General features: G+C 43.4%; 1 protein-coding gene across 2 annotated transcripts in view; it reads right to left on the reverse strand.

Moving 5' to 3' along the window:
• Positions 1–5122: 5122 nt before the first annotated feature.
• The window catches only part of nbr1b (NBR1 autophagy cargo receptor b), a 66405-nt gene continuing 44836 nt past the window's right edge, over positions 5123–26691 (reverse strand). For both annotated transcript variants that reach the window (XM_034090153.2, XM_034090152.2), the window contains 6 exons: positions 19189–19375; positions 18064–18315; positions 16857–16942; positions 15072–15144; positions 12826–12919; positions 5123–11780 (listed from right to left, as the gene is read on the reverse strand). In XM_034090153.2, coding sequence (XP_033946044.1) covers positions 11607–11780; positions 12826–12919; positions 15072–15144; positions 16857–16942; positions 18064–18315; positions 19189–19375 — 866 coding nt within the window. In that variant the 3' untranslated portion in view covers positions 5123–11606. The remainder of the gene's footprint in view (positions 11781–12825; positions 12920–15071; positions 15145–16856; positions 16943–18063; positions 18316–19188; positions 19376–26691) is intronic.

Here is a 26691-nt window from a genome sequence, read left to right on the forward strand (position 1 = left end):
GCTGAAGGGCTACATATTCAAAAGAATCAAAGTTTCCATACGATGTCTTCCTGCATTGAAGGGAATCATTGAACAGAATAGTAACTCCACCCCCTTTCTTATGCATTCTTTCCTGACTCATAAAACTAAAGTTGGGAGGGGTTGATTCGATAAGAACAGCTGCACTGTTATTTTGTTCAATCCAAGTTTCTGTTAAAAACATAAAATCGAGATTGTGCTCAGTGATAACATCATTGATTAAAAATGTTTTTCCTGCCAAAGACCTGACATTTAATAAAGCTAGTTTAAGTTTGTTAAACACACTATCAGTCAGGTTTTTTGTAACAAGCTGTGGCTGACATGGAATCACTGCTAAATTAGATAAACTGTATCTAAGATGATTCACCGCTCTTAATCTATTACCTATCAACACAGATATCGGCAAAGCTACTGGCAGGCAGGGCCCCGGCATGTCCTGGAAAGAGTTGAGAGTGCCATACGCCCTTGAGCCTGGACCCAGCAGATATCAGTTTGCAGCATTTTGTACACACACATCCCTATCAGGCTTTGAAGGGGAGGGAGGACCCACCACCCTGCTCCTCTCATCATAGGAGGGCAGGGTGAGGGCTACACTGTAGGAAGGGGGGTTTGGAAATCTGCTTCCATCTTCCTTGTATTGTTTTGGTTTGGATAATTGTGGTAGGCATGGTGATGAAGCCGGGGGAGATGGTGCGCATCTCTGCTTCGGTGATTTTGGTGGGCGTCGTTGAGGGGCGGGAGTAAAGGACATGCTGCCAACCCTGCGTGTCGCCTTCATGCGGTCATCGAACTCCAGGGGGGTGGGCGAGGGTGAAAGGGTGAGCGGAGAGTAGAGAGAGCTGGGGGATGAATGAAGAGTATCCTCGAAGGCGTTGACAGTATACCAAGGCGGTTTTGCCATCACTTACTGTACGGAGGCTCACTGGTACATTTTCATTTACAAAGCCATGTTGGATAAACTACCATCTTATATCTGCTCCCTGATCTCTCTGCGAATTGAAAGTACTTATTGCCTGAGATCGCTTGCTGTGGTTTAATTAACTGTGCCAAGTGCTAGGACTGTCTTAGGGAAGAAAGCTTTTAGATGTGCAGCTCCACTAACTTGGAACAGTCTGCAAAAAGAATGGAACATTACCAAGGTTGGATGCTACAAAATCAGATGCTGTTGGTACCTGTACATGTGGTTAGATATGTAAATTGTAATCCCTGTAAATGTTGCTGTATGATGTCCTTTTGTTGTTCTGTTGTCTATGTTTGTATGTCTTCTTGTCGAACCTACTGCTGCAGTTCTCCCTTGAAAAAGAGATCATTGATCTCAATGGGATTTCACCTGGATAAATTATGGTTTTTAATTTAATTGAAATTCAGGTGTTGTTATGGCAACATCAGTGGCCAAACAGCCACATTTACTGCTGCAAATACGTTCAAACATGCTGTTGACACACAGTGGCAACTATGCCACCATTTCAACTGACTTTTTCTCAGAAATACTGTCACATAACATCCATATATGTCAGTGCTAGGTTGATGCTTAGCTAAGCTAAATATGAAACACTTTAACTGACAGGACTCCGGATCAACTGTGTACTGTAAGGTAGCTTCTAGCTTCATGTCGAACAGTAAGTCAACATTTCCCAGAGAGCTTTCTTTGAAATCACCAGGTAATGCAAAAAAACATTACATTTAGATTGTATGACAAAGTGTTTATTTAATATATCTGGCTAGCTATAGCTACTTGCTAACGGTTTAGCTTACCCCCGCGATTCAAAGTAACGTCAACGTAGCTGTAATTTATGCTTTGCTTACTTGTTCGCATAGCTTGGAAGTTTACTGACATTTACATACCTTGTTTACCTGGCTCAAGTGGTGGCTCTGGGGAATTTTTTTTCTTATGTCCATCTTCAAAAACTCTGAGTCCGACTGACAGTTTATTTTAAACATTGTCACAGCTTACAGGATAGGTACCCGTCAGCCAATAAGACAGATGTTTATTTCCATTCAACTCTCTGGTTGGTCTGGTGTCTTGCCTCTGTTGCATTCACTGAACACGGGAAATTACAATCCTGCCGTCCTCTCTAGTGTCATGATGAGGTTCAGGTAAAGCACGGTTAATGTATTATATTATTGACTCAATACTCAAACTTTTTTTTCATTTATTTATTTTTTGCTAGGGGGTTCCTTAGTGGCTGCGGGGCCCTAAGTGGCCGCTTATGTTGCTTAATGGGTCGGGCCGGCTCTGCTCGTGAGTTTCATGTATTTTCTTCACTCCGCTGGGAAACTGCTCTCATGTCAGGAAGCAACAGATCAGTGCATGCGCTGCATCGTCCAATCAGTGAGGGATACACACACAGTATCTGAGGATTTCATCGGAGGATGGTCTGGTGGTTCCTCGATTATCGCTCCTCCATGATCGCTCCTCGATCCTCCGGCAGAACTAAACGCCATGGGACGCTACTCAAGATGGCGCAGACAAATCAACTTCCGGTGATAGCGAGGACCGAGGAGCGAGGAAATGAAAAATAACTGACTTGAGATGCGGCCACAGTAGTTAGATCAAGTCTCTGGGTGTTTCTCAATGTAGAGTGCTGCAGAGCCACTATTTCAAGCATACTACGTCATTGAGTGCCGCCGAAGTACTGTTCCAATGTCCAGCATACTTGGAAATCTACAGAGCCCAGCATACTTGGTTAGGAGAAATTTCGAGGCTGAACATGTGTAGACTCCGCGGTCTTAAAATCCCCACAATGCTTTGCGCGCGGACCAAAACTGTGGCGAAAAATGTAAGGCAGTGCCTCTCATATGACGCACACCTGCACACTTGCTAGCCTGTTCCACTCTTTGTTTTCCGAATGCCAGGAAGTATTCTTGCCTCGCTTCTGAAGCAAGATGCTCGGCAGACATGTGCTACCAAGCAAGCATACTCACGATTGAGAAACACCCTCTGTGCTAACAGCTTACCTGCGGCTGAGCCTGAGAAGATGTTAACAGCTTCCTGATTCCATCTCAGTCCTGTTCCTGTCCTGTCCGATTACTTCCGGTCTGCTGTTTGGCAGTACGGCGGAGGAGGAGTCACACAGTTCCCACAGTGTCACCCCTATGGTGTCACCGCCCTGAACACAACACACTGACACTTCCTGTCACACCTTTCAAAGTAAAACTCTTTGGCATCACTTAGTCTCTAAATAAGGCTGGTTCATCAAGTGTATTCAATATGTTTGTGTAGTTACCATCTGAGTTAACCCTGAACTGTTGAGTTTCCCAAAGAAATGTATAGTATTGGTCCCCAGCACATAGAAACTGCCGGATGCTAATTTGCATATGTTGGGCAATTTGCACAATTAGCATAAATGGTGTTAATTTAAATGAATGGGATTAAAGCCTATGTGAACAATAGTAAACAGAAAATGACTTGGTCGATTTGGACACATTTGGAGTGGTTTTGGGGGTTATTAAGGATGCTGAATTTCAGAATAAAAAATGGCTTTAACCAAAAAGTGGCTTTCTTTTACTCCCGGTGGGGCTGATTTTTACTACCATGTTATGATCATTGGATATAGAAAGCACAAGCTGACCATTATTACCTCTACTGTGGACAATGCGTTTAAAGAAAAAAAATGTTGAAAGTATCATTAAAAAGTCATAGTACAATATTTCCAAAAATACAGAAAAGTTCAAGTATATAATGTTGAAAAAAATCATATAGTACGTCAAACACATCCTGACAAAAGCCATATTAAAATATGTTAAAATATATATAAAAAGTAATAGTTGTAGTTTTGTACAAACCCTCTACAGCAGGGGGGTCAAACTCAATTTCATGGCGGGCCACATCAGCATTATGGTTGCACTCAAAGGGCCGGTTGTAGCTATATAAATATACATATATAAAATTATGTATTATATTACATTATTGCCTCTGTATTTGATTATTATCGGAGAGGGTATAATGACTTCATAATTAACTAGTCTGAAAGCAGAAGTCTGGGGGAAATAATTGCAACCAATTGCAAGTCCCTTCAGTGCGCATGTCACAAAATGAGATGCATTGTGGGACATGTAGTATATGGGCAATGTGCTTCTGTAAAGTGGCATGGAACCGTATAATAAACGTATTCTATTCTTTGCAAGCTCTTGAGGGCCGCATAAAATGAAGTCGCAGGCCGTATTTGGCCTCCGGGCCTTGAGTTTGACACCCCTGCTCTACAGCATACTGTTGCCCTCAGGCAACAAACCACTTTTTTCGACCTCACACTGGCCCTCTAAATATTTTTATTTTTTTTAAATATACACAATGTCACCTGACATGCTGGTGTCCAATAAGATGAGGGAATTATATGGGTGTGGCATTTTGTCTGGGGGTGGAGCAGTCCTTTCTGCAAGCAAAGCTGCAAGGGACTCAGGGCCACCACTTGGTAAGATACATTTCACTTTTTAACATATTAGAAATGTACACAACTTAAAATAAAAAATACATGCATGTGCATGAATACGTAAAGACACACACACATACACACACACACACACACACACACACACACACACACACACACACACACACACACACACACACACACACACACACACACACAGACACTCACACACACACACACACACACAGACACACACATACAAACACACACACACACACACACACACACACATACACACACAGAGACACACGCATACAAACACACACACACACACACACACACACACACACACACACACACACACACACACACACACACACACACACACACACACACACACACACACACACACACACACACACACACACACACACACACACACACACACACACACACACACACACACACACACACACACACACACACACACACACACACACACACACACACACACACACACACACACACACACATTTATTTTATAATTGATATAATATCAGGGACCGCTAAGCTCCTAAAACACATGGTGAAACATTTTTTTCCTCCCAAAATAAAAAGTCATAGAGGGTTAAGGCGGTTCTTCACAGTACGGGGGCTGAGCTTCCTTTTTGTCACCCATGCTTCCCTTTAGAAGACTAATGTCATTAAACAGGAACAGGAAACAGTCATACTGCATCAGTGTAATGACTTTAATTGGAGACATATTGATTTGTACATGTTCATAAAGTGCAACACAGAAAAAAAAAAGAAAAAATGATCCAGTTTTAGCCTCCATAAATACTTGACATGTATTCATACCCCAATATGAAAATACTTCCCTTGCCCATCGCTTGTGGAACACATACACATTCATTTAAAGCAAAATGACTTGCAGTACATCATAAGAATCTCTTCACTTGTATCCAGTGCACATTTCAACTGCGTTCACCACGCAGGAGTTTGGATCAGACACATGCAACAAAGTTTCATTAATACCCACTTCATGTCTTTTAAAGGGACTGAGGTCAGAGTCAGTTCAGTGAATACATGATGCATTATGAACAAGAAACTCTGGAATAAGTTGAAGTTTACCCCAGGAGAACTCAGGGGCACCTCCAAAACAAAAAATAACCCCTCCATGTTTCACAAGGAATTTCCAAATATCTCTCACCAAGACATATTTGAATAGGGTTATGTGGTCATTTCTTTATGCACAATGTATCATTCTTTTGGGAGCAACTCAATGTCCAGGAATGCAAATTAGCCTATTTCCTTATATGTTGAACTATTCCTTTTAACTTTCTTGTGTTTATGGATCACGAAAGAAAGTGACTTTTATAGGACAAAAATAAAAAGCTGAATTATCATATCAAGGTTTTTTAAACCACTGATTTACATTATATATAACATATGAACAAAATTATAATCCTACAAGCTTTTTATTAAAGGATGTCTTCAACTCCAAACGCAAATCTTCTCCAATCCACTTGGTAACATTTTTACAAAAGGAAACACTAACACACAAATACGGCAGAAATCCAATCACCATATAATAAGCCTTAAATACAACATCATCACCAAACAGTCTTCAGGCATTCCAAGCAAAAGCACCCTAAACAATTTGAAACTAAAGATTCAGCTGATAGTCATAGCTTCCAACTACAGACTTCTGTACATATTCCTACATTTGAGAAGGGAAACAAACACTTTTTCACGTTTTTACACTGATTCCAGTTTAAGTTTGGAGAGTTGTAATGTACACATCCTTTAGGTTTAGGATATCAGCCTGGACACCGTTCCATTTTGAAGAAAAGAAGCTCAATGATAAGAACACACTGCGGAGGGGATTCCACCCGACGTAGCTAACCCCAATCTGACTGATCAGGTGAGATCTGCGTCACGTGTGTTCAGTGATTTTGGAGCTGATTCATATCTATAAATATATACATAAATTGTATTGTATTCAAACATTAGACGTTATGCATATTTTAACAGTTATTTTATGTTCCTCAAGTTTTAAAACCATTTTTTTTTATTGGACAAACAATTTGTGGACAGTGAAGATTTCTTCTGCTCTCGACCACTAGTAAAATTCTCTCTTACTGAAAGAAAGAGCTCAAACAAATCATTGGTGAATCCCATATATCAATCGGCTCTGAAAAAATAAGAACAAATTGTGTAATTGTGTTTGTTTGTAACTTCCTGCATGATGCACGTCAGACAAATAGTTTATTTGAAGAATAAGACCTTCAGTCCGGGATCCTTAGCCAGCTAACACGTCCAGGGAATGTGTGTGAAAGGCAAACTTTATTTAAAAAGACTGCTTACTGAACAGTATCTGTGTCACGTAGCTTTTAAGTGCAAACACCAAATCCAGAGTCTAAAGGGGGGTGTTCTTCCAATCAGCTTCAGTAGATCATGCACAGTACAGTGAGATCAAATCAATAAATGAATGACAATAATGCAGCCATACGCAAACATCTCCCAAATTGGGATCAATAAAGTACCTATCTATCTATCTATCTATCTATCTATCTATCTATACTCTTGGATACTTGCACCTTAGTGAGCACATGTATTCACTTAATACCAAGCTCATAAAAAACCTGCTCTTTACCAACAGGACTGATAGGCAGGTGGCTCCAGTGCTCCAGACTAAATGTAATTCTATATCACAATCTGGACATCTGGGGATTTCTAATAACACTTTTGGAAAATTGTTTGACAAATTGTGTAAAGCTAAAATGCTTTTGGCTTGTCCAGTGACATCCTTATACATGATGCATATGTTCCCAAACCCTAATTGTACTTAGTACATCTTCAAGAGTTTACATGAAGTAATACACAGGCCTAAAGCTGAAACCTGAACCCCCCCCTTCCGCGGCAGGTTGACGTCACTAAGACCCCTTTTACACGAGGACGAAACGGGTTGTATCCGCATAGTTTCTCTTGCGTATAGATGGCCCTTTCGTTTACACGAGGCCGTAACAAAACGATAGAAACGGACCCCGCAAACGATAACGGGTCCCAAGGTGGATAAATCTGCAAACGGAATGCTCTGGGGGGTCAAACGGCTCCGTGTAATCGCCTCTACTGTATACGATCATTTTCTGATAACGATGAAATAGCCCCGCCTCCCTCTCTCCACGTCTCCCTCTCCCCACGTTTCCTGCTCAGAGATCAGCTGCTGGGCTCTCAGAAGAGGGGGAGGAAAAGAGAGGCTCCGTTTATTATTCTTATATTATTATAGAGTCATTATCAATTTGTTTTAAAGCTCAATAAATAACAAAGAAGACCTTTGACCGGCACTTTTCTAATTTTGTCCGTAAGATTTAAACTTTAACGAACATGTTGACCGTCGGAAAAAAACGTTAATGGAAACTCTGCCGCACGGTCCCCTCGTCCCTTGGAAGAGCTGGAGAGGTGGGTGTTTTTCATCTGCTGGTGGTCTACCGGAGAGATATACAGCAGGAGAACACACCGTCCACTGCGGAGAATAAACAGAAGGGTAACCATGGCAACCATGCTCCAGGGTCTTCTTCGCTGATTTTGGTGTATTTCGTGGCGGCAGCAGCGCCACTTACAGGCCTGGCATATGTACTACAGCGTTTCCAGCATTGCCAGCGGTCTCGTGTGAACGGACACGTTAAATGAATCGAATGCGTGGCTGTTTCTCCGTCTCGAGGATTCTGGCTTCCAAGCCAATATTTCAAGGATGCTACGTCATCGAGTGCCGCCGAAGGACTGTTCCAATCTCCAGCATACTTGGAATTCCACCGAGGCCGCGTCCTTGGTTTGGGGGAAATTTCGAGGCTACACATGGGTAGACTTTGCGTCCTTAAAATCCCCACAATGCTTTGCGCACGTACCAATTTCAAAAACCCTTGCGGATAATTTCTGAACCGACGCAGCACACATTTAAATGTAAGTATAGTGGCGTAGAACATGTGTTGGTAAATATGTTACTTTGTTACATTTGTTTGTTATGACCAAAAATGTGTTTATTTGAAAGTAAAGCAAGTTCATAATTAGATAGACATCGTGAGGTATTTATTTTCGGTACAGTTTATGTTGAAACCGTTAGAGAGTGGCACACTTGTTAGCCTGTTCCATTCTTCGTTGTTTTCCGAAGCCGTGGCTTGGAAGCATACTTGCTTCGTTTCTGAAGGAAGTGACTTGGAAGTACGCGACTACCAAGCCAGCATCCTCGCGATTGAGAAACACCCTCTGTGAACGGAATACTTTTTTGATAATGCATACGGTGAGTAAACGCAAACGTTCCCGTGTAAATGGGGTCTAAGTCCAAATGGACCAATTGGTCTAAATCAGGGATGGGCAACTTGGATGGTGGTGGGGGCCACATCATTGATGTACTGGCCACCAGGGGGCCGCAGATTCACTTGGAACACACACACACAAATTCCATGTAGGCCTATTGTATGTAATAATGAACAAATATACTAAGTCCGACATCTTCATTGAGATTTTACAATCTTTCAGGGAACATCCTCTAAGGGTGCGTTCACACCAGCCTTTTATAGTCCGGTTGAATGGAACCCTGGTGCATTTAGCCGCTTGGTGCGGTTCATTTGGGTTTGTGTGAACACAGTCCGAGACCTCTTAAGAGAACTAAACAACCGGACTCTGGTCCGCTAAAATAGGTGGTCTCGGAACGCTTTCTTGTGAACTTTGGAGCGGTTCATTGCTGGTGTGAACGCAGTCCGTAACAAAACATAGGAAGCGTAGAATTTACGTGTCACAAGAACGCGGATGTCTTCAAAAATCTTTAGCGAAAGAGTCTTTCAAGACATCCGCGGTTGTTTAGTTAAAGAGTAAAGCAGAATTAAGTGTTGAGCAGTGTCGTGTAAAGTAAAAATGCTCCGTCAACTACATAAAAGTAAGAACACCTGTCGTCGGTGAAACGCCCTCCTTACTGCAGAACGTCTCTCATTATATGTGTTATAATGATTTTTAACGGATGTTGTCTGATTATAATCATATGCGCGGACCGCTAGTGTCCGTTGATCTCCAGATTAACAGCAGCATGAAAATAACCTGCTGAAAGTGCCGATGCTCCATGGCGGAGGCTCCGGTAGAAATTGCCGGGATTTGCGTTTTTACCCCCGTAATGTCTGACCAATGGTTGAACAGCATTTCCGTGCACATGACTTGTGTTTAAAGTTTATAGTCCGTTTGAGTTTTGCCCGTGTGAACGCAAACCGAACCTTCTGAAAAATGAAACAATGTAACAAACTGTGGTCTGGTGCGCACTAGAAAACGGACTATTAGGTCTGAATGCACCCTAATAAGCCACTAAACAAATATCAGTTCACAGAAATGTTATTTAATTTTTTCAATGGGCATGTTTGTATTGAACAGGTTATTTAACAGTGGAATAAAACTATCTTAAACTATTGGAAAGCACGGAAAATGTGTGTGCATTAAGATGAACCATTAAGAAGACATAAACATGAAGTCATGAACACTAACCCAGACATTAGTTGTCTAACTTGAACCTAAGACACTTGTAGCCAGTCTCTGCTGTTCCTCAGCGCCGCTCCTTCTCCCTCCCGCTGAAATTATGAATGAAAAGCATGTAGTAATCATAGATAACACGGCAGGGTCCATGACAGTTTGTTTTCATCTGATTCCAAATAAACAAAGTCTTGGTTTTTAGAATATTAAACTTGTTTCGCCAAATTCAGATGATAAATACAACCTTTAAGCTTGTAAAGGCATAACAACAGCCGGTGTTTCTTGTGAGTGTTTCCCCGGGAAACACTCACAAGAAACACAAACGTGTCACAGATTATTTTGCGGTATTTGGCTGCCGAACGAAATCATGTAGCTACGCTGCTCGCGACGTAACTAGGACTAACTAGTGGACGGTATCAGTACTACAAGTAAAACAATACAAAATAAATATATGTATTTTTTTTAATTAATTACGTTGTAATCTGAGGGCCGCATAAAGAGGAGGTGGGGGGCCCCCGGGCCGCCATTTGCCAATCCCTGGTCTACATGGACCAATCCGTGGAGCTCCACACACTCACTCACTCACTCACTCACTCACTCACTCACTCACTCACTCACTCACTCACTCACTCACTCACTCACTCAACCTTATCTTTTCTCTGCTCAGACCTCACACACCAACCAGGAAACGACACCAGTAATCCACCTCACACTGTCCGCTCCTCGAGCCCCAATGGAGTGGGCGAGCTGACCAATTAGAGCACAGTGGGCTCATAGGGGGGGGGGGGCAGGAGCTCCAACAAGGTGTGTAGGACAGAGAGTGAATACACATACTATACAGAGATGCTGTGAGAAACCAATGTGAGTTTGGAAAATTGAACAATGTAAATCTATTCTAGTAGACCTCAACAGTGGAATTGGCCAAGACATGGGACCTTTAAGTATTAAATGACCATAAGCTGTTTGGTGCACGGAAAAAGCTTCAATGACTCCAATGTGGATATTCAGTCTGTGACCATCTATCATGTGACTACTGGTACCAAAGGAACCGTGCTGTGAACATCCACACCAAGGGTTATCTCTCTGCTTCGTACTTCATCAATGTCCTAGGTAAAAGGGCAAAGCAGGAATATGCTATAGGTAGCATTTTAATTAACAATTTGGGAATATTTACCACTAAATTGCATCTTAGATTTAATCTAAAATCTGTTACAATATTTTATAGCATGGGGTTGGAACTGTTTCGTATTTGAACCTGTTAGCATATTGTGTCACATTAAAGTACATATTTTCAGCTCCTGAAGGCTTTTACCAACTTTGTAGTTCTGGTTGCTTTTCAAAACAAATAGACGGTTTCGTTGCAGGCTGCAGTGAGGCTCATGGGAAAGGTGGGCTTGATTTTAAGAAATACTAAATGCTACACATAGCTCCTTTGAAACTGTAAGAACACATCTCTTATCTCTAAAATGCCAGTGCAAAGCAGCCTAAGATAAACATATCTCCACAGACAGTGTTTGATGCCCTACGATATCCCAGAGAGTTTGCTGGAATGTCTCCAACTGGACCAATCAGAAGAGAGATGTGTAGAAAGAGGAATGCAAAAAGGGAGATGAGCAGAAATAAATCCTCTCCAGTCTTTCCTCTAATCTCTTTTCATCCATCATTTCTGGTGTCATCTCCTCTCCTCTTCATCTCTCTCTCCTGTCAGTAGCGTGTAGAGTACCAGTCATTGTCAGTCATCTGCACCAGCTCGTTCACCACGTCCAGCAGGACGAAGTTGTATTTCTTTAACAGCCGCTGGTTCAGTGGCCTGTCCCCGAAACCCATCTCCACCAGCACGCCCATCATGGTTTCCTGGGTGTTCGCATCCACAGGAGGCTGCAGAGAAACAAGAGGCAGTCGTCCATGAATGCTTCTACTGGTTATATGAAACCAAATCTCCCATAAACATACGAAGAAAAAAAGGAACCATCCAAGCTTTGGGTTTTTTCCACATGTTGATGCCGAGTGTTCCAACTGTGTGGCTCTACTTTAAACTCTTCTAAACAAAAATATTGAATATTATATCAAAGAAATCCTGCTTTCCACAAGGATATCCACTGTGATGTGTTGTGTTATGCCACTGTCTGAAAGGCTGTCGGGTGTACTGTTTAATCTTTTTAAATTAAGTTTAGGCTAACATTAGCTGTTCAGTAATGCTCTATTTTTCTATTATCGTGTTAATACTACACCAGTACCCAGCCACTAGTTTTAAAGACATATGTTGTGATTCAAATTGCAGACTTCTGAAATTACAGAGAGAATGTGAAGGATGGAAAAACGCACTGTGTACTCATAACACATCTTAGCTATGTAGCCGAAGTAGCGCGTTCAGTTGCTGTTGCTATGGAAATCACAGAACTATATAAATACAGTATAAGTTATACATGTGTTTGTATTTACTGTTTAAGTAATTTAGCAGCGACACGTGTTTAGAAGAAGCCACTTTTAATTGTTTTGGGTAATTGAGCGGTTTGTAATGATTTGTCACCGCTAACGTGGCTAACTAGCTTCCTGTAATGGCGCAGCAGCCATTTGAAACAACACTACAGGATCACTAGCACTGCAACAGTGTATGACATAGGCTACAGTGGGAATTATCTGAATTGAGACAGCAATAATTATATCTGCTAAAGTGCCCCTAAAATAAATGAGTATCTCTCTGCAGCCAATGTTGTCTAATGTGATGTGCATAAATTATCAATAATTTACAGAAACAGGAAATGAAAAAAAGTTTTTCAAAAAGTACCGGATTGGCCTTTTTGTATTGGCAGATATCTGATACTGAAGGACTTGGATAGGGATCATGACCACTCCTAGTTTAGCACTTTAGGGACTTCTCAACAACATGAGGTATGACATCAGATGCCTGGTGTAATCTGACCTGTGTGAGGCCTTGTCCAGTGAACAGAGCTTTGTAGGCAGAGGCAGCGACGGACAGCGCTCCCTTCACCAGGCCGCTGGTGATGCCTGGGTGCCTGAGAGGGGACAATGAAGAGGTTATGTCCAAAACGTGACTCCCTTCTGACAGCCATGGCAACAACTTCAACCAGCCTTCCTACAGAAAACAATGATGTATTTAACTAGAAAAGCAGCTATCGTTACTGGACAGGTCTTATAAGAGAACTGACACCCCCTTTTCCACTGAAACGAGCTGCGTTCTATTTCCCTGTTGGGGCTGGTTTGGATCGCAGTTGGTTCAACATGCAGAACACTTAAGAACCAGTTTGCTGTTGCACCAACCAGAGCCAAGAGGAGCCACGTCATGATGTCACTGCTTATGTGGCTGCAATGCCCACAGGAGTTTCTGTCACAAGAACAATGATGGTGGACTCTTTTTGGACTGGGCTCATGTTGCTCTTTGACCTACAAAACCAGATTTAATCGCAAGCACAACTTCTCAAACGTTATACTGTTCTCCAGAATTATGTGGCTCATTGCTTTTTCACTTACATTAATGAATAATCGTAATAATCATGATGCCAATGTAAAAATTATTGTAATGGTAATTTCAGACAGAACCATGCAGGAATGTGTATTCAGCGGATCCACATGTAGATGCGTTTCACTTTACTTAAGCTAGTTTGTAAAAAGTCACGGAAATATTTCAATATTTGAAAAGATGTGTGTATAATATCTCAATATCAAGATGTAAATGAATCCAAGTTTAATTGAACTATTCTATAAATGTTATATTTGAAACAGATAAATGGGAGTGGTGGGGATACGCCTGGGCATCATAAATAGCCCTACTTATCTTAAAGGGGACCTATCATGCAAAATGCACTTTTGTACATCTTTTATACATGAACATGTGTCCCCGGTGTTCCAGGGAACTCACCAAGTGTCAGAAAACACAACCCTCTCTATTTTCCTCCATACCCAAATCTCTAAAAAAGGGGCTGCAACGGATCTGATACAGACTGATCCAGATTTGAACACTGTCCTGACGTCAGGACGGTGGTGCTACGGCTATTGGTCAATTCTCCACCTATCAGGGGAATGAGAGGTTGGGCCACGGCCGGCCATTGCTGCTCGAAAGCGCTGGAGACGCTGTAGTACATATGCCAGGCCTGTAAGTGGCGCTGTAGTCTGCCACAAAAGCAGCGAAGAAGACTTCCCTTGCATGGTTGCCATGGTTGCCCTTCTGTTTATTCTCCGCTGTGGCTCTTTTTCTCCCTCCCCGAGGCAAGCGTTTGCGCCTCCTGCTTTAAAAAAAAATGAATAATGACTATATAATCATATGTAAGGGATAATGTTCAGCGACGCGGTCATTATGGGGAAAAAAAGACCGACAGGCCGATCAGGAGCCCGACGCGAAGCGGAGGGATCTAGATCGGCATGAAGGTGTTAGGTGTTATTAGGTACGAAATGAGGCATGGCTGTTATTAGGTGCGAAATGAGGCATGGCTAAAATGCAGGATCTGTTTGGTATTTTGAAAAATAATATATATTTATATACTTTATATAGGTATGGCCCTACACTATATGTTTCAATTATAGCATGATAGGTCCACTTTAATATAAAAATCATCATACTGGTGTTATATAGAAAGGGATTTAAAATATTGCGATATACTGTGTATATCATGTATCGCAATATAGCCTAAACATATAGAGATATCATTTTTAGGCTATATCTCCCAGCTCTAGTTCTACTGACGTTTCCTCACGTCATTTGCCGCTTAAATTATGAATTCACTGTTTGACCGGTCCCCTGATGCATATTTCCCCATACATGTAAATGTTTTGGTGGTTGAGCAAATAAATGGTGGCCGAGTTAAAACAATTTTCATTGGTTGAGAGCTGGCGCAGCTCCAAACTGGCCCTGGAACTGCTTTGGTGGAAAAGGGTTAACAGAGTCCAAATAGGAAAATATCACAGCTCATAAACTGTGTGTATGGTGGTCAGTACACCCACTGAAATGACTTCATGTAAGCTCAGGGCCTTGATGCAACCAGCATTATTCAAACTGCTGATACTTAGTGTATATGCTTGCTTTAGTGTGTGTGTGTGTGTGTGTGTGTGTGTGTGTGTGTGTGTGTGTGTGTGTGTGTGTGTGTGTGTGTGGGTTTGTGTGTGTGTGTGTGTGTGTGTGTGTGTGTGTGTGTGTGTGTGTGTGTGAGAGACCTGGGGTCCTCAGGGTTGTCCTCCTCGGTATCTCCAGTAGCTTCAGTATCATCAGTCTGTTCAGGACCGGATGCTGTGGCACAACAATACATCATATTATCAAAAATATAGCATAGATGTTCTCATTTACAGCATATCTCTCCACATTTCCACATGTGGTCAGAGTAGGACCTTTCACACCTTTCATTGTGAACAACCAGGTCGTACATTGGATCTGGTTTCTTATTACAAATATGCGAGCTCACTGTAAAACTCTACTTTATATATCCACCTGTAGCCAGGGACTGACAGGCGAGTAGGCTTCTGTGAGATGATGAATGAATATAGCAAAATGAATGGAAAGACTCATTTGTTGGACGTATAATATTATTTAAAGACCTCTCTACTACCACTGCCCGTTATCGCAGAGTATTGATCTTCATGTGGCATTAATATCATGTTAAATTCATCTAAACCTTTGGGATTTTTTGTAATATATTTACAATATCACAATATCACAATGTCATTTAAACATGTCTCCTTGTTTTCATCTTTTTAACCTGCTAAAGGCACATGTAAATGGTCTGGGTCTAAACCATCCATCCATCTTCTCCCGCTTATCCGTGGTCGGGTCGCGGGGGTAGCAGTTCCAGCAGAGAGCCCCAAACGTTCCTCTACCTGGCGACATCAACCAGCTCTGACTGGGGGGTCCCAAGGCGCTCCCAGGCCAGCGAAGAGATATAATCCCTCCACCTGGTCCTAGGTCTACCCCTTGGTCTCTTCCCAGCTGGACGTGCCTGGAACACCTCCCTAGGGAGGCGCCCAGGTGGCATCCTAACTAGGTGCCCGAACCACCTCAACTGGCTCCTTTCGACGCGAAGGAGGAGCGGCTCAACTCTGAGTCCCTCCCTGATGAACGAACTTCTCACCTTATCCCTAAGGGAGACACCAGCCACCCTGCGGAGGAAACCCATCTCGGCCGCTTGTATCCGCGATCTCGTTCTTTCGGTCATGACCCATCCTTCATGACCATAGGTGAGGGTAGGAACGAAAATGGCCTGGTAGACAGAGAGCTTTGCCTTCTGGCTCAGCTCCCTTTTCGTCACAACGGTGCGGTAAAGCGATTGCAGTACCGAACCGATCCAGTGAGTGCTGAAGGTCGCAGACCGATGAAGCCATTAGAACCACATCATCTGCAAAAAGCAGTGGTGCAATCCTTAGTCCACCGAACTGCAGACTCCCTCCCCCACGACTACGCCTCACTGGAAATGTGTCCGACTTACTGCCGAGGACCCGGACACAGCTCTCGCTTTGGGAGTACAGAGATTGGATGGCCCTGAGTAGAGACCCCCTCACCCCATACTCCCGCAGCACCTCCCACAGTAACTCCCTGGTAACGCCTTCTCCAAGTCTACAAAACACATGTAGACCGGATAAGCGTACTCCCAGGCCCCCTCCAGGATCCTTGCGAGAGTAAAAAGCTGATCCGTCGTTCCACGACCAGGACGGAATGCGCATTGTTCCTCCTCAATCTGAGGTTCGACAATCGGCCTGACCCTCCTTTCGAGTACCTTAGAGTAAACTTTTGGAATAAATAAGTTGCCACTACAAACAAACTGAATGATGGACTAATTTGATCTCACTAAGTCTGTGTCTTTTGGTCAGAAAAAGGTTCGGCTGTGTATCCGGACCGTAGCCTGGGAAAGGTTCCTCACCTGTGTTTCAAATCTAACTTAAACTCCTGACGGACAGGGCTCGTGTGAGGGGCCTTCTCGTTATTTCATGAAGACACAGGGATGTGCTTACCGCCCTCAGTTCGGTACAGTTCAGAGCCGTCTGCTCCTCCCTCAGCAGCAGCTGGCTCAGCATCTGTCTCTCCACCGCTCTCCGGACTGCACAGCATGAAGAGCAACACATTTTCAAAGGGTTATATCAACTGCAACAAACTCCAAGTCACACTTAAACATTTTTCAAACAAAATAAAAAAACAAATGCTGCACATTTTCAAACTAAAGCCGAACTGGAACATCGAACATACCAATGCACATAATGACTCTGCAAACCTATTGTTTTGTAAAACTAGGACTTCTTTAACCACATAGTCAACAATAATGGCTAACATTAGTGCTCGTAACAACAGACCTCAGCACTACACTTTTGTAGGGGGGAGTTGATCTCAACCCTTATGTAAAATGTAATAGATTATTGATGTTGCGTATTTTTGTTCTCAGGTATGGTTTATCATATGATATTTTTATATTTGGAGAGGAAACCCCTGGCACGCGTGCCACCATTGGCTGTGTCTTTACTGTAGTTGAGAGCCCAGTGGCGATCTGCTCATCTCTCATCGAAATAATATGCTACAAAGGGGCGGACTGGCCATCTGTGTGTTGAACTTTCCTGTCGGCTCCCAGACCGTAGTCGAGGAAACAGGGGGATGACTCTCTGTCGTCTCCCAGGGCAGAAGCAACAAGCTTCAGGTTCAATAACCCACTTTAGCTTAATGACTGGAGAGAGGCGAGCTCTTCTTGGGAGGCCGTTGCATTTATTTAGTTGTTCTTCTGTTTCACAAAATACATCACAGACCTTTGTTTTTCTGCTGCCTCGTTTCACTTACACACGCTCGCTCACTCTCGCTCTACCATCCACACACACACATGCCACACCCCTCTCTCTCTCTTAAAGTGACAGCGATCTCATCTCACATGACCCTAATATCATAACATGTGTGTTCTGGAGAATCACGGAACGGACGATCGTCCTTATTATTATCCCCGCAGCGAGGCTCCCCCGCCCTCCTGTTGACAGTTCACGAGCGTTGAGCTCCTCACCCTCCCCCCGTTGATAATTCACGATCGTCGGCACGCTGGCAGAAATGTTTCTTTGTAATGGCACTTCATATTAAAATGGTTGCCGACCCCTGATCTAAGCCTTTTCCAAATGCTGTTCCAGAAGCCTGCAGCTGAAGCAGCACATACAGCAGCTGTGTTTGTACCACACCCCTCAGACTGACCTCGGGGTGACGGTGGTCAGGGGGGGGGCCACCACTTCAGGCGTCAGCGGCTCGTCGTCCAGCGTCTGGGACGTGCAGAGCATGTCGTTGGCGCTGCTGTTCCCCGACACTGAGGCTGCCGCAGCCTCATCTACCTCCCCTATCCCCCCCAGCTCCCCCTTTGGGGCGGGGGGGCCCGGTTGGTCGGGCGATGGAGTTTCTGGGTCTGTGGGGGTCTTAGCTGTGATGTCACCAGGCTGGGACAAGGCTGAACTGCAATGAAACAGAAACAAAGAATTAAACAGAATGTGACAACATGCAGCCCGGGGTTGCCACTGGAAGTCCTTGCCTACTAAAATAACATTTGAACCCTTAAATGGTTTGTGTATCCTGGGAGATACAGTCATTTGACATTATGTGTAATATGGGTGCAATAGATACAATCAGAAGATGAAACCCTCTTTAATGGCACACACAGCAATTTCACCTCTGCATTTAACCCATCCTAGTTCTAGGAGCAGTGGGCAGCTATTGTACAGCGCCCAGGGAGTACTATGGGTTTAATAAGGCAGTACTTCCGGTATAATAATGAATTACTAACAGTGCAATACAGGTGGCTGTATTAGGACTATTTTAATGCGTAATATGGGTGCAATGAAGAAAATACCAATCAATATGTGATAAGTGAGCAGAGCATGACATTTTTCATTTTGTATTTTAACTGTGTCTGCCTTTATATTTGTTGTTTTTAACTTAAATGCTACAAATTGCAATATGTTCCGTATATTTTTTATTCATGTACAGCACTTTGGCGCGACCGAAAGTTGTTTTAAAATGTGCTTTATAAATAAACTTGATTTGATTTGCCCATTTAGGGTCAAATAACATGGTTCTTATATTAACAAGTTTTGTTAATTGCTAAAACCTTTTTTAATCAAGTTAATCACAATAACAATCTGTGATTAAGCATGATTGATAACAAGTTTAAGAAACTAGTAATTACTTGTAAACGTGCGGTCCACTCAATAATTATGGTAGGAATTTTGGGTTGAACTAGGTTTCCAGATGAATGGCGAGCCTTAACGCTGATGGCCCTGATATTTAATATTTACACATCGTGTTTCTGAAGTGCAAAGGGACCGGTACCTGTACATGGACTCCCCCAGGGGCCGGCTGGTGTCGAAGCAGTCAGGGAGGATGATGATGTAGTCCTCTGAGGAGGAAGAGGAGGAGCGGCTCCTCCTGCCCTCTCTCTTCTCCTCTCCTTTCTCCTCCTCCGACCCCTTCTCTCTCTCCTTCACCCTGGACTCCATGTCGGCCTCCGCAGCTTCAGCTGTGTTGGGATTAACAAAACTGATCAGTCTCAGACTATATTTACCATACAGCGCTACAACTTTATGCAGCACTGTAATCTCCCAAGACTTTTAAAACTCTTTTTACTAGATTATGGCTTTATGAAATAATGTCAAGATCCAAAAGGCGTATTTAATATTGTTACTTCAGTTGTGACTCAGTATACTAGGAGCCACTTGAACAGTTTATGCCAAACCCCAGCTGTAACGCCCTCCTAACAACTCACAAGAAAAGAAAGATGTGTTTTGCTCTAGTTAAACGTAAAAAGCATCACAAATGTACCAGGTGGCCGCTGAAGCAACCAGTCTAATGCTGCTGACCACACAGCTCCTGTATACATTGTTAATGTACACAACCTAGGGCTGTGCAATTAATCGTATGTTAATCAAAAACAACGTAATTGAAATAAAAAGATTATTTTGCTGCGTGCGCTTTCGCCCCTCCCTAAAAGCCCTCTCGGCCAGGTTGCGAGTGACATTAGTTGTCTGAGTTGAGCGCGAGCGAAGATGGCAGAACAAGAGCAACTCGTAAACAAGAAAGGTAAAACGAATTCCACTGTTTGGAAATACCTTGGGTTTAAGGAGTCCGACGTGGAACAAAACATTTTACAGTGCAGCAGGGGCGTTGACAGTTCAAGAGCGTGCCCCCTCGACTTCATCCACCACATCACAGTCATCAATTAAGGACGCGCTTTACAGTGCAACGGCCTACTCAACCAGCTCGCAACGACACAAATATATAACAGATGAAATCACATTCTACATAGAATGCAGAGTTAACTAATTAACCTGTTGAGCCCTGAGCCTGTTTTTCAGGTCTCGGGCTCGAAAATGACATTCCCAGAACAAATGACCATATCTTCCCTTCTAAAAGGGTTAAATTAATAATCTTTTTTCTCAAAGTAATGATAAACCTAAAGTTGGATGTAGAAAAGTCCAAATCAATATAGATGTTTTTTATTTTAAAGAAAATTCAGATTGAACATAGTAAAAAAACTGTAGATTATAGTGTCCGTCCAAATATATTTTTGTACTTAAGGTAGACTAAAAGCTATAGGAATCCAAAGTGCAACATATAATAAGTACCCTGTATCAAGATTGATGCCAAAACAAGTGACATTTTACTTTTTTAGAGAGGTTTAGCAAAAAAAACTCCACCTCTGAGGTGATTTGGGTGGAAATGGGGGTTTTACCGTTTCTCTGGAACTCATTGGTCGATTTTGGTGATTGACATCTCTTTTTGACCGTTAGAGCCAATAGAATCGAAGGGGAATTTCCCCATACACACACATGGTAAAACAAAAAGGTGGGGGCTTTGCGCATGCAGGTTTGCATCAGAGTGACGCTCTGACATCTGGAAACGGAAAAGCAGGTTTATTGCTTATGGATTATCAGAAATCATTTCAAAGGGACACAGACACATTGGATTAACCTATGGATTAACTTCAGCAGCGTTTTTATCATTTTAATCCCATTGAAGACCACTTTTCACCAGACTACGACACAGGTGAGCCATGTTGCCGTTTTTAGCTACCTAGCGCCAGTGTTGTAGTCAAGTCACCAATTCACGAGTCCAAGTCACTCTCGAGTCACCACTCTTCGAGTCCGAGTCCAAGTCCGAGTCACCCAAGGAGTGTCCGAGTCGAGTCCGAGTTATCATTACCTGTGTTAGAGTCCGAGTCCAAGTCCGAGTCACCTAAGAAGAGTCCAAGTCAAGTCCGAGTCACAAGTCTTCATGTATTAATCTTTGTGGATATATGTGTTGAAATGTAGCTGCTCCTCGACATTGCTTTTATCCTGTCATGTTATACTAATCTGTCGATTGAACTGCTGTGAAGGGAGTTTGGCTACAATTCTTGTAATAGGTGCTATACAGATATAAAGCTTATTTCTAATATTATTATTATTATATATAAATAAACTATATTTAAAATGAGTTACCTTTTAGAGAAGTGATTATATTTGTATGCCAATATTTTCCTATGGTAAAGTTTTTGTTTTGCACTTATTTTGATAGTAATAAGATCAGGACTCTTATTTTGAAGGAACTTTTACCGGTTAAATCGGTTTACTGATAAAGATTTAGCCCCAGAAAGCACATGGCTGCTTAACATGCAAAATGGTCATCCTGCATGTTAAGTAGCCATGTGCTTTCGTGTTAAGGCTGAATCTTTATTTATTGATTAGATCACGTTACTCTGATGATAGTGTTCAAGACAGCCTATCTGTCTGAACTCGATCCTTAGAGTAATGTGTTACGGAGCCTTCTCTTCAATATTGTTTCCACATAACGAGCATTTTGCTCTTTTCCAATGTGGAAGCAGAATGTGTGAAAGCATACAGCACGATGCGGGGTGTGTCTCTAGACATCTCTAGACTGGAATAGCGGGGCCCAGTACGTGAACTCGCCTCGCAGGTGCACACGCCAGGATAGAGGACATCAGACTCCAGAGAAAATGTGCTCGAGTCCAAGTCGGAGCGTCAATGTACAAGTCGAGTCCGAGTCATCGTGGGGGGAAAAATTCACGAGTCCGAGTCCAAGTCATCGTGCGCGAGAATTCACGAGTCCAAGTCCGAGTTGCGTCAATCAGCGAGCGAGTCCGAGTCCAGGAATCGAGTACTCCATCTCTGCCTAGCGCCACATGTTTTGATGTCTGTTCTTGTTAATAGCTTCGTAAGTTCTTATCATGGAGTGATGATGTATGTACCCATCGATTCTGTGTCATCTCACGATCAGATCGATGGGTTGGACGTGCAGCTACGATAAGTAATAAGGGTGTTATGAGTGAGTTTCTGTGCAACACTCCGTTAGCATTTTTCGCTCGTGGCTAATTCATAGGCTCAGAGCTAGCTTTGTGGGTTTAAAAAAAAAAAGATCAGTTAGCTGAGTTTCTTCCCGTTACATGGATATAAAACATTCATAGTTTATTGAATATTAAGATGCCCTCAGACGCTGTTTCCTGCAGATGACGCGTTTTTCCCCCCGGTATCGGGGGTGCGGTGTAGAAGAGGTTAAAGGGGAGTGACCACACAGCTGTGACAACTCAGCAATCAGGACTGGTGACCATTTTAGGCAGCACTTTCCTGGAGCGTGAGCTTCAGCGTCAGACAGACGAAGACAATAGAGTCCTGCGGGAGTCACGAGGGAGGCAAACCCTACTTTGATTGAGCTAAGTATCGCTGGTGTTTATATCCACTCTTGCTAAAAACATGTGTATATTCTCCATTCCTGTTCATGTGTCCTATCGCAATTATCACTGGCCCGTGTATCTCCTAATCGGTGTTAGGGTTGCCAGAATCTGACCATGATCAAAATCGATTATTCGGCAGCCCTGGCGAATAATAATCGATTATTCGACCCCCCCCCCGCGGGAGGAAAAAAAAAAAAGGACGAAAAAAAAAAAAAATCAGACAAAAGGAATTCCGTTGTTGTCTTTACTGTAACATGTTTAACAGCACAAACAACAAACAAGCATGTCATCACAACGACATGGCCTTGAAGTGAAGTTGGTAATGGCCAGCTGTGCTGTGTCTTTCTCTGTAACCTCTTTGGCGTGCTTCGCACTCAAATGCGAACGCATTGTTGAGGTTGAGCTGTGATAGACCAACGTCTTTTCGCAGAGCTTGCATTTAACTTCCTTTGGACTTGTAAGTTCGAAGTAGTTCCACGAGGAGGAACTCTTTTTACCTGCCGCTTTGTTCATCTTTAGTCGCACGAGAGAGGGAGAGGGGGGGTGGGGGTGGGGTCGGTGTGTAGCTGCTGCAGCAGCAGTCTGCTCTGCGCAGGCTTCCTCCAAGTTTACAGTAAAACAAACTGGTGGTGTGACCAATGGCCATTTACAATTATTAATACTATTACTATTATTAGCATATATATATATTTTGGTTGAAACTAAGCCAGAAAAAAAAAAAAAAAACATAAATAATAATAAAAAAAATTTAAATAATAAAAAAAAAATATATAAATAAAATCGATTTTTAAAAATAATATTCGATTATGGAGACTGTAACGAATATTCGAATAATCGCTGGCATCCCTAATCGGTGTAACCAGCCTGTTCTCGTCTATCCCACATGCTCCACTGAGATCCAACATCTAGTTTCAGGCAGCCTGTGGAACTGCCAGTCAGCTGTTCCTAAGGCTGACTTCATCTCTGGCTACGCCTCCCTGCAGTCCCTGGATTTCCTTGCTCTCACTGAGACCTGGATTACTCCATTCAACACATCCACCCCAGCAGCTCTCTCCACAGCATATTCCTTCTCCCATACACCCAGACCCACTGGCAGAGGAGGTGGCACTGGTCTCCTGCTCTCTCCCAAATGGAGCTTTTCCCTCTTCAAGCTACCTAACTTCACTCCTTCCACCTTTGAATTCCATGCCGTCACAGTAACCCATCCTATACAATTAACCATTGTTGTTCTCTACCGTCCACCAGGCGCCTTGGGGGACTTCTTGGAGGAATTGGATAATCTCCTATCACACATCCCTGAAACTGGCCCTCCCGCTGTACTTCTCGGAGACTTCAACCTCCAGACGGGAAAGATAGATGAACTAACATCTCTGTTAACCGCCTTTGCTTTCTCACTGTCTCCATCCCCACCAACTCATAAAGCTGGCAATGTCCTTGATCTCATATTCTCAAGGAACTGCACTACTTCTAACCTCTCTGTAAACCCGCTCCACACATCCGATCACTTCTTCATTTCATTCTCTCTACCCCTTTCCAAACATAACAAACTAATCTCTTCCCACCCTGCACCTGTCCGCCGTAACCTTCGTTCCCTCTCCCCCTCTACCTTTGCCTCATCGGTGCTCTCAGCCCTCCCCTTCCTCTGACTCGTTCCAACTTCTGCCTCCAAACTCTGCTGCAGAAACTCTCCTCTCTACTCTCTCATCCTCTCTCTGTCCTCTCACATCTCGGCAGGCTCGTCAGTCCCCTCCTGCTCCCTGGCTAAATGACGCACTGCATGCTAATAGAACCGTCCTTCGGGCAGCAGAGCGGAAACGGTGGAAATCCAAACACCATGACAACCTCCTAACCTATCAGGCTCTCCTCTCCTCTTTCTCTTCTTTGATCTCTCAGGCAAAAAGCACTTTCTTTCAAGATAAAATCCATTCTTCATATTCTAACCCCAACAAACTATTTTCCATCTTCTCCTCCCTCCTGGACCCCCCCAAAGCCCTTCCCCCTCCTCCCTTCTGTCAAGCGACTTTGTTAACCACTTTGACAAACCACTTCTTTTTCTGACTCACCGTTACTCACCGCTGGGTCACCAGACCCTCCTTTCACCCACACACTAACCTCCTTCTCCCCTCTCTCTCCAAGTGAGGTTGTTACCCTCATTACCTCTGCCCGCCCTACCACCTGTCCTCTGGACCCTATCCCTTCAAACCTCCTTCAGACTATCGCTCCTGATATTCTACCGTTTCTCTCCCATTTCATCAACACTTCTCTAACTTCTGGTCACTTTCCAAACAGTCTCAAGGAGGCAAGAGTAAACCCTCTCCTAAAGAAACCCACTCTCAACCCGTCTGATGTTATAAACTACAGGCCTGTCTCTCTCCTCCCGTTCCTGTCGAAAACACTTGAACGCGCTGTCTTTAAACAACTCTCCTGTTATCTCCATCAGAACAACCTTCTGGATCCGCACCAGTCTGGTTTCAAGGCAGGTCACTCCACAGAAACTGCCCTCCTTGCTGTCACTGAGGAACTGCACACTGCTAAAGCAGCCTCCCTCTCCTCTGTCATCATCCTGTTGGACCTGTCTGCTGCATTCGACACGGTGAATCATCAGATCCTCCTTCGCACTCTCCAAGAACTTGGAGTTTCAGGCTCTGCACTTTCCCTCATCACCTCATACCTCAAAGACCGTACCTACAGGGTAACTTGGAGAGGGTCATCTCAATAAGTATTGAGATGAACTTTTGTTATTGACCAAATACTTATTTTCCACCATAATTTGCAAATCAATTCTTTAAAAGTCAGACAATGTGATTTCCTGGATTCTTTCCCCCCATGCTGTCTCTCATAGTTGAAGTGTACCAGGATGAAAATTACAGGCCTCTCATCTTTTTAAGTGGGAGAACTTGCACAATTGGTGGCTGACTAAATATTTGTTTGCCCCACTGTATATAATTTTCTCACATGATGCTGACGACACCACTGTGGTGGGGCTCATCTCAGGAGGAGACGAGTCGTCCTACAGGAGTGAGGTACTGAAGCTCTCAGCGTGGTGTTCAGTGAACAACCTGGCACTGAACCCCACAAAAACCAAAAAGATCATCGTAGACTTCAGGAGGAATACTACCGACCTCGCTCCCCTCGACATTAACGGCGAGTGTGTGGAGAGGGTCCACACCTTCAAGTTCCTCGGCATCCTCATCACCAACAACCTTTCCTGGAAGGACAACACCACAGCTGTCATCAAGAAGGCCCAGCAGCGTCTGCACTTCCTGAGGGTGCTCAGGAAGTGCAACAACTTGGCCACTAAGCTGCTGGTGACCTTCTACCATCGAGAGCCTATTGACACACTGCATCACAGTGTGGTACGCCAGCTGCACTGAGGCCGACAGGATGAGGCTCCAGAGAGTTGTAAAAGCAGCACAGAGGATCATCGGCTACCCTCTCCCCTCCCTGATGGACATGTACACCTCCCGCTGCCTCTGTAGAGCCAAAAACATTGTTAAGGACAGCTCACACCCCGGCTTTCACCTGTTCAACCTGCTGCCCTCCGGCAGGCGCTACAGGTGTATCACATCCAAAACAAACAGACTCAAAGACAGTTTTTTCCCAAGAGCCATCATTGCTCTTAACACCTGAATGTCATACCTCTTAATCATCCTGCATGTGAAATAAATGTGACTCTGTATATACACTGAACACAAATATAAATGCAACACTTTTGTTTTTGCTCCCATTTTCCATGAGATGAACTCAAAGATCTAAAACATTTTCTATATACACAAAATAACCATTTCTCTCAAATATTGTTCACAAATCTGAAAATATCTGTGATAGTGAGCACTTCTCCTTTGCCGAGATAATCCATCCCACCTCACAGGTGAGGCATATCAAGATGCTGATTAGACAGCATGATTATTGCACAGGTGTGCCTTAGGCTGGCCACAATAAAAGGCCACTCTAAAATGTTCAGTTTTATCACACAGCACAATGCCACAGATGTCGCAAGTTTTGAGGGAGCGTGCAATTGGCATGCTGACAGCAGGAATGTCCACCAGAGCTGTTGCCCGTGAATTGAATGTTCATTTCTCTACCATAAGCCGTCTCCAAAGGCG

This window comes from Pseudochaenichthys georgianus, chromosome 8, assembly GCF_902827115.2.
Source record: "Pseudochaenichthys georgianus chromosome 8, fPseGeo1.2, whole genome shotgun sequence".
Classification (NCBI taxonomy): Eukaryota; Metazoa; Chordata; class Actinopteri; order Perciformes; family Channichthyidae; genus Pseudochaenichthys; species Pseudochaenichthys georgianus.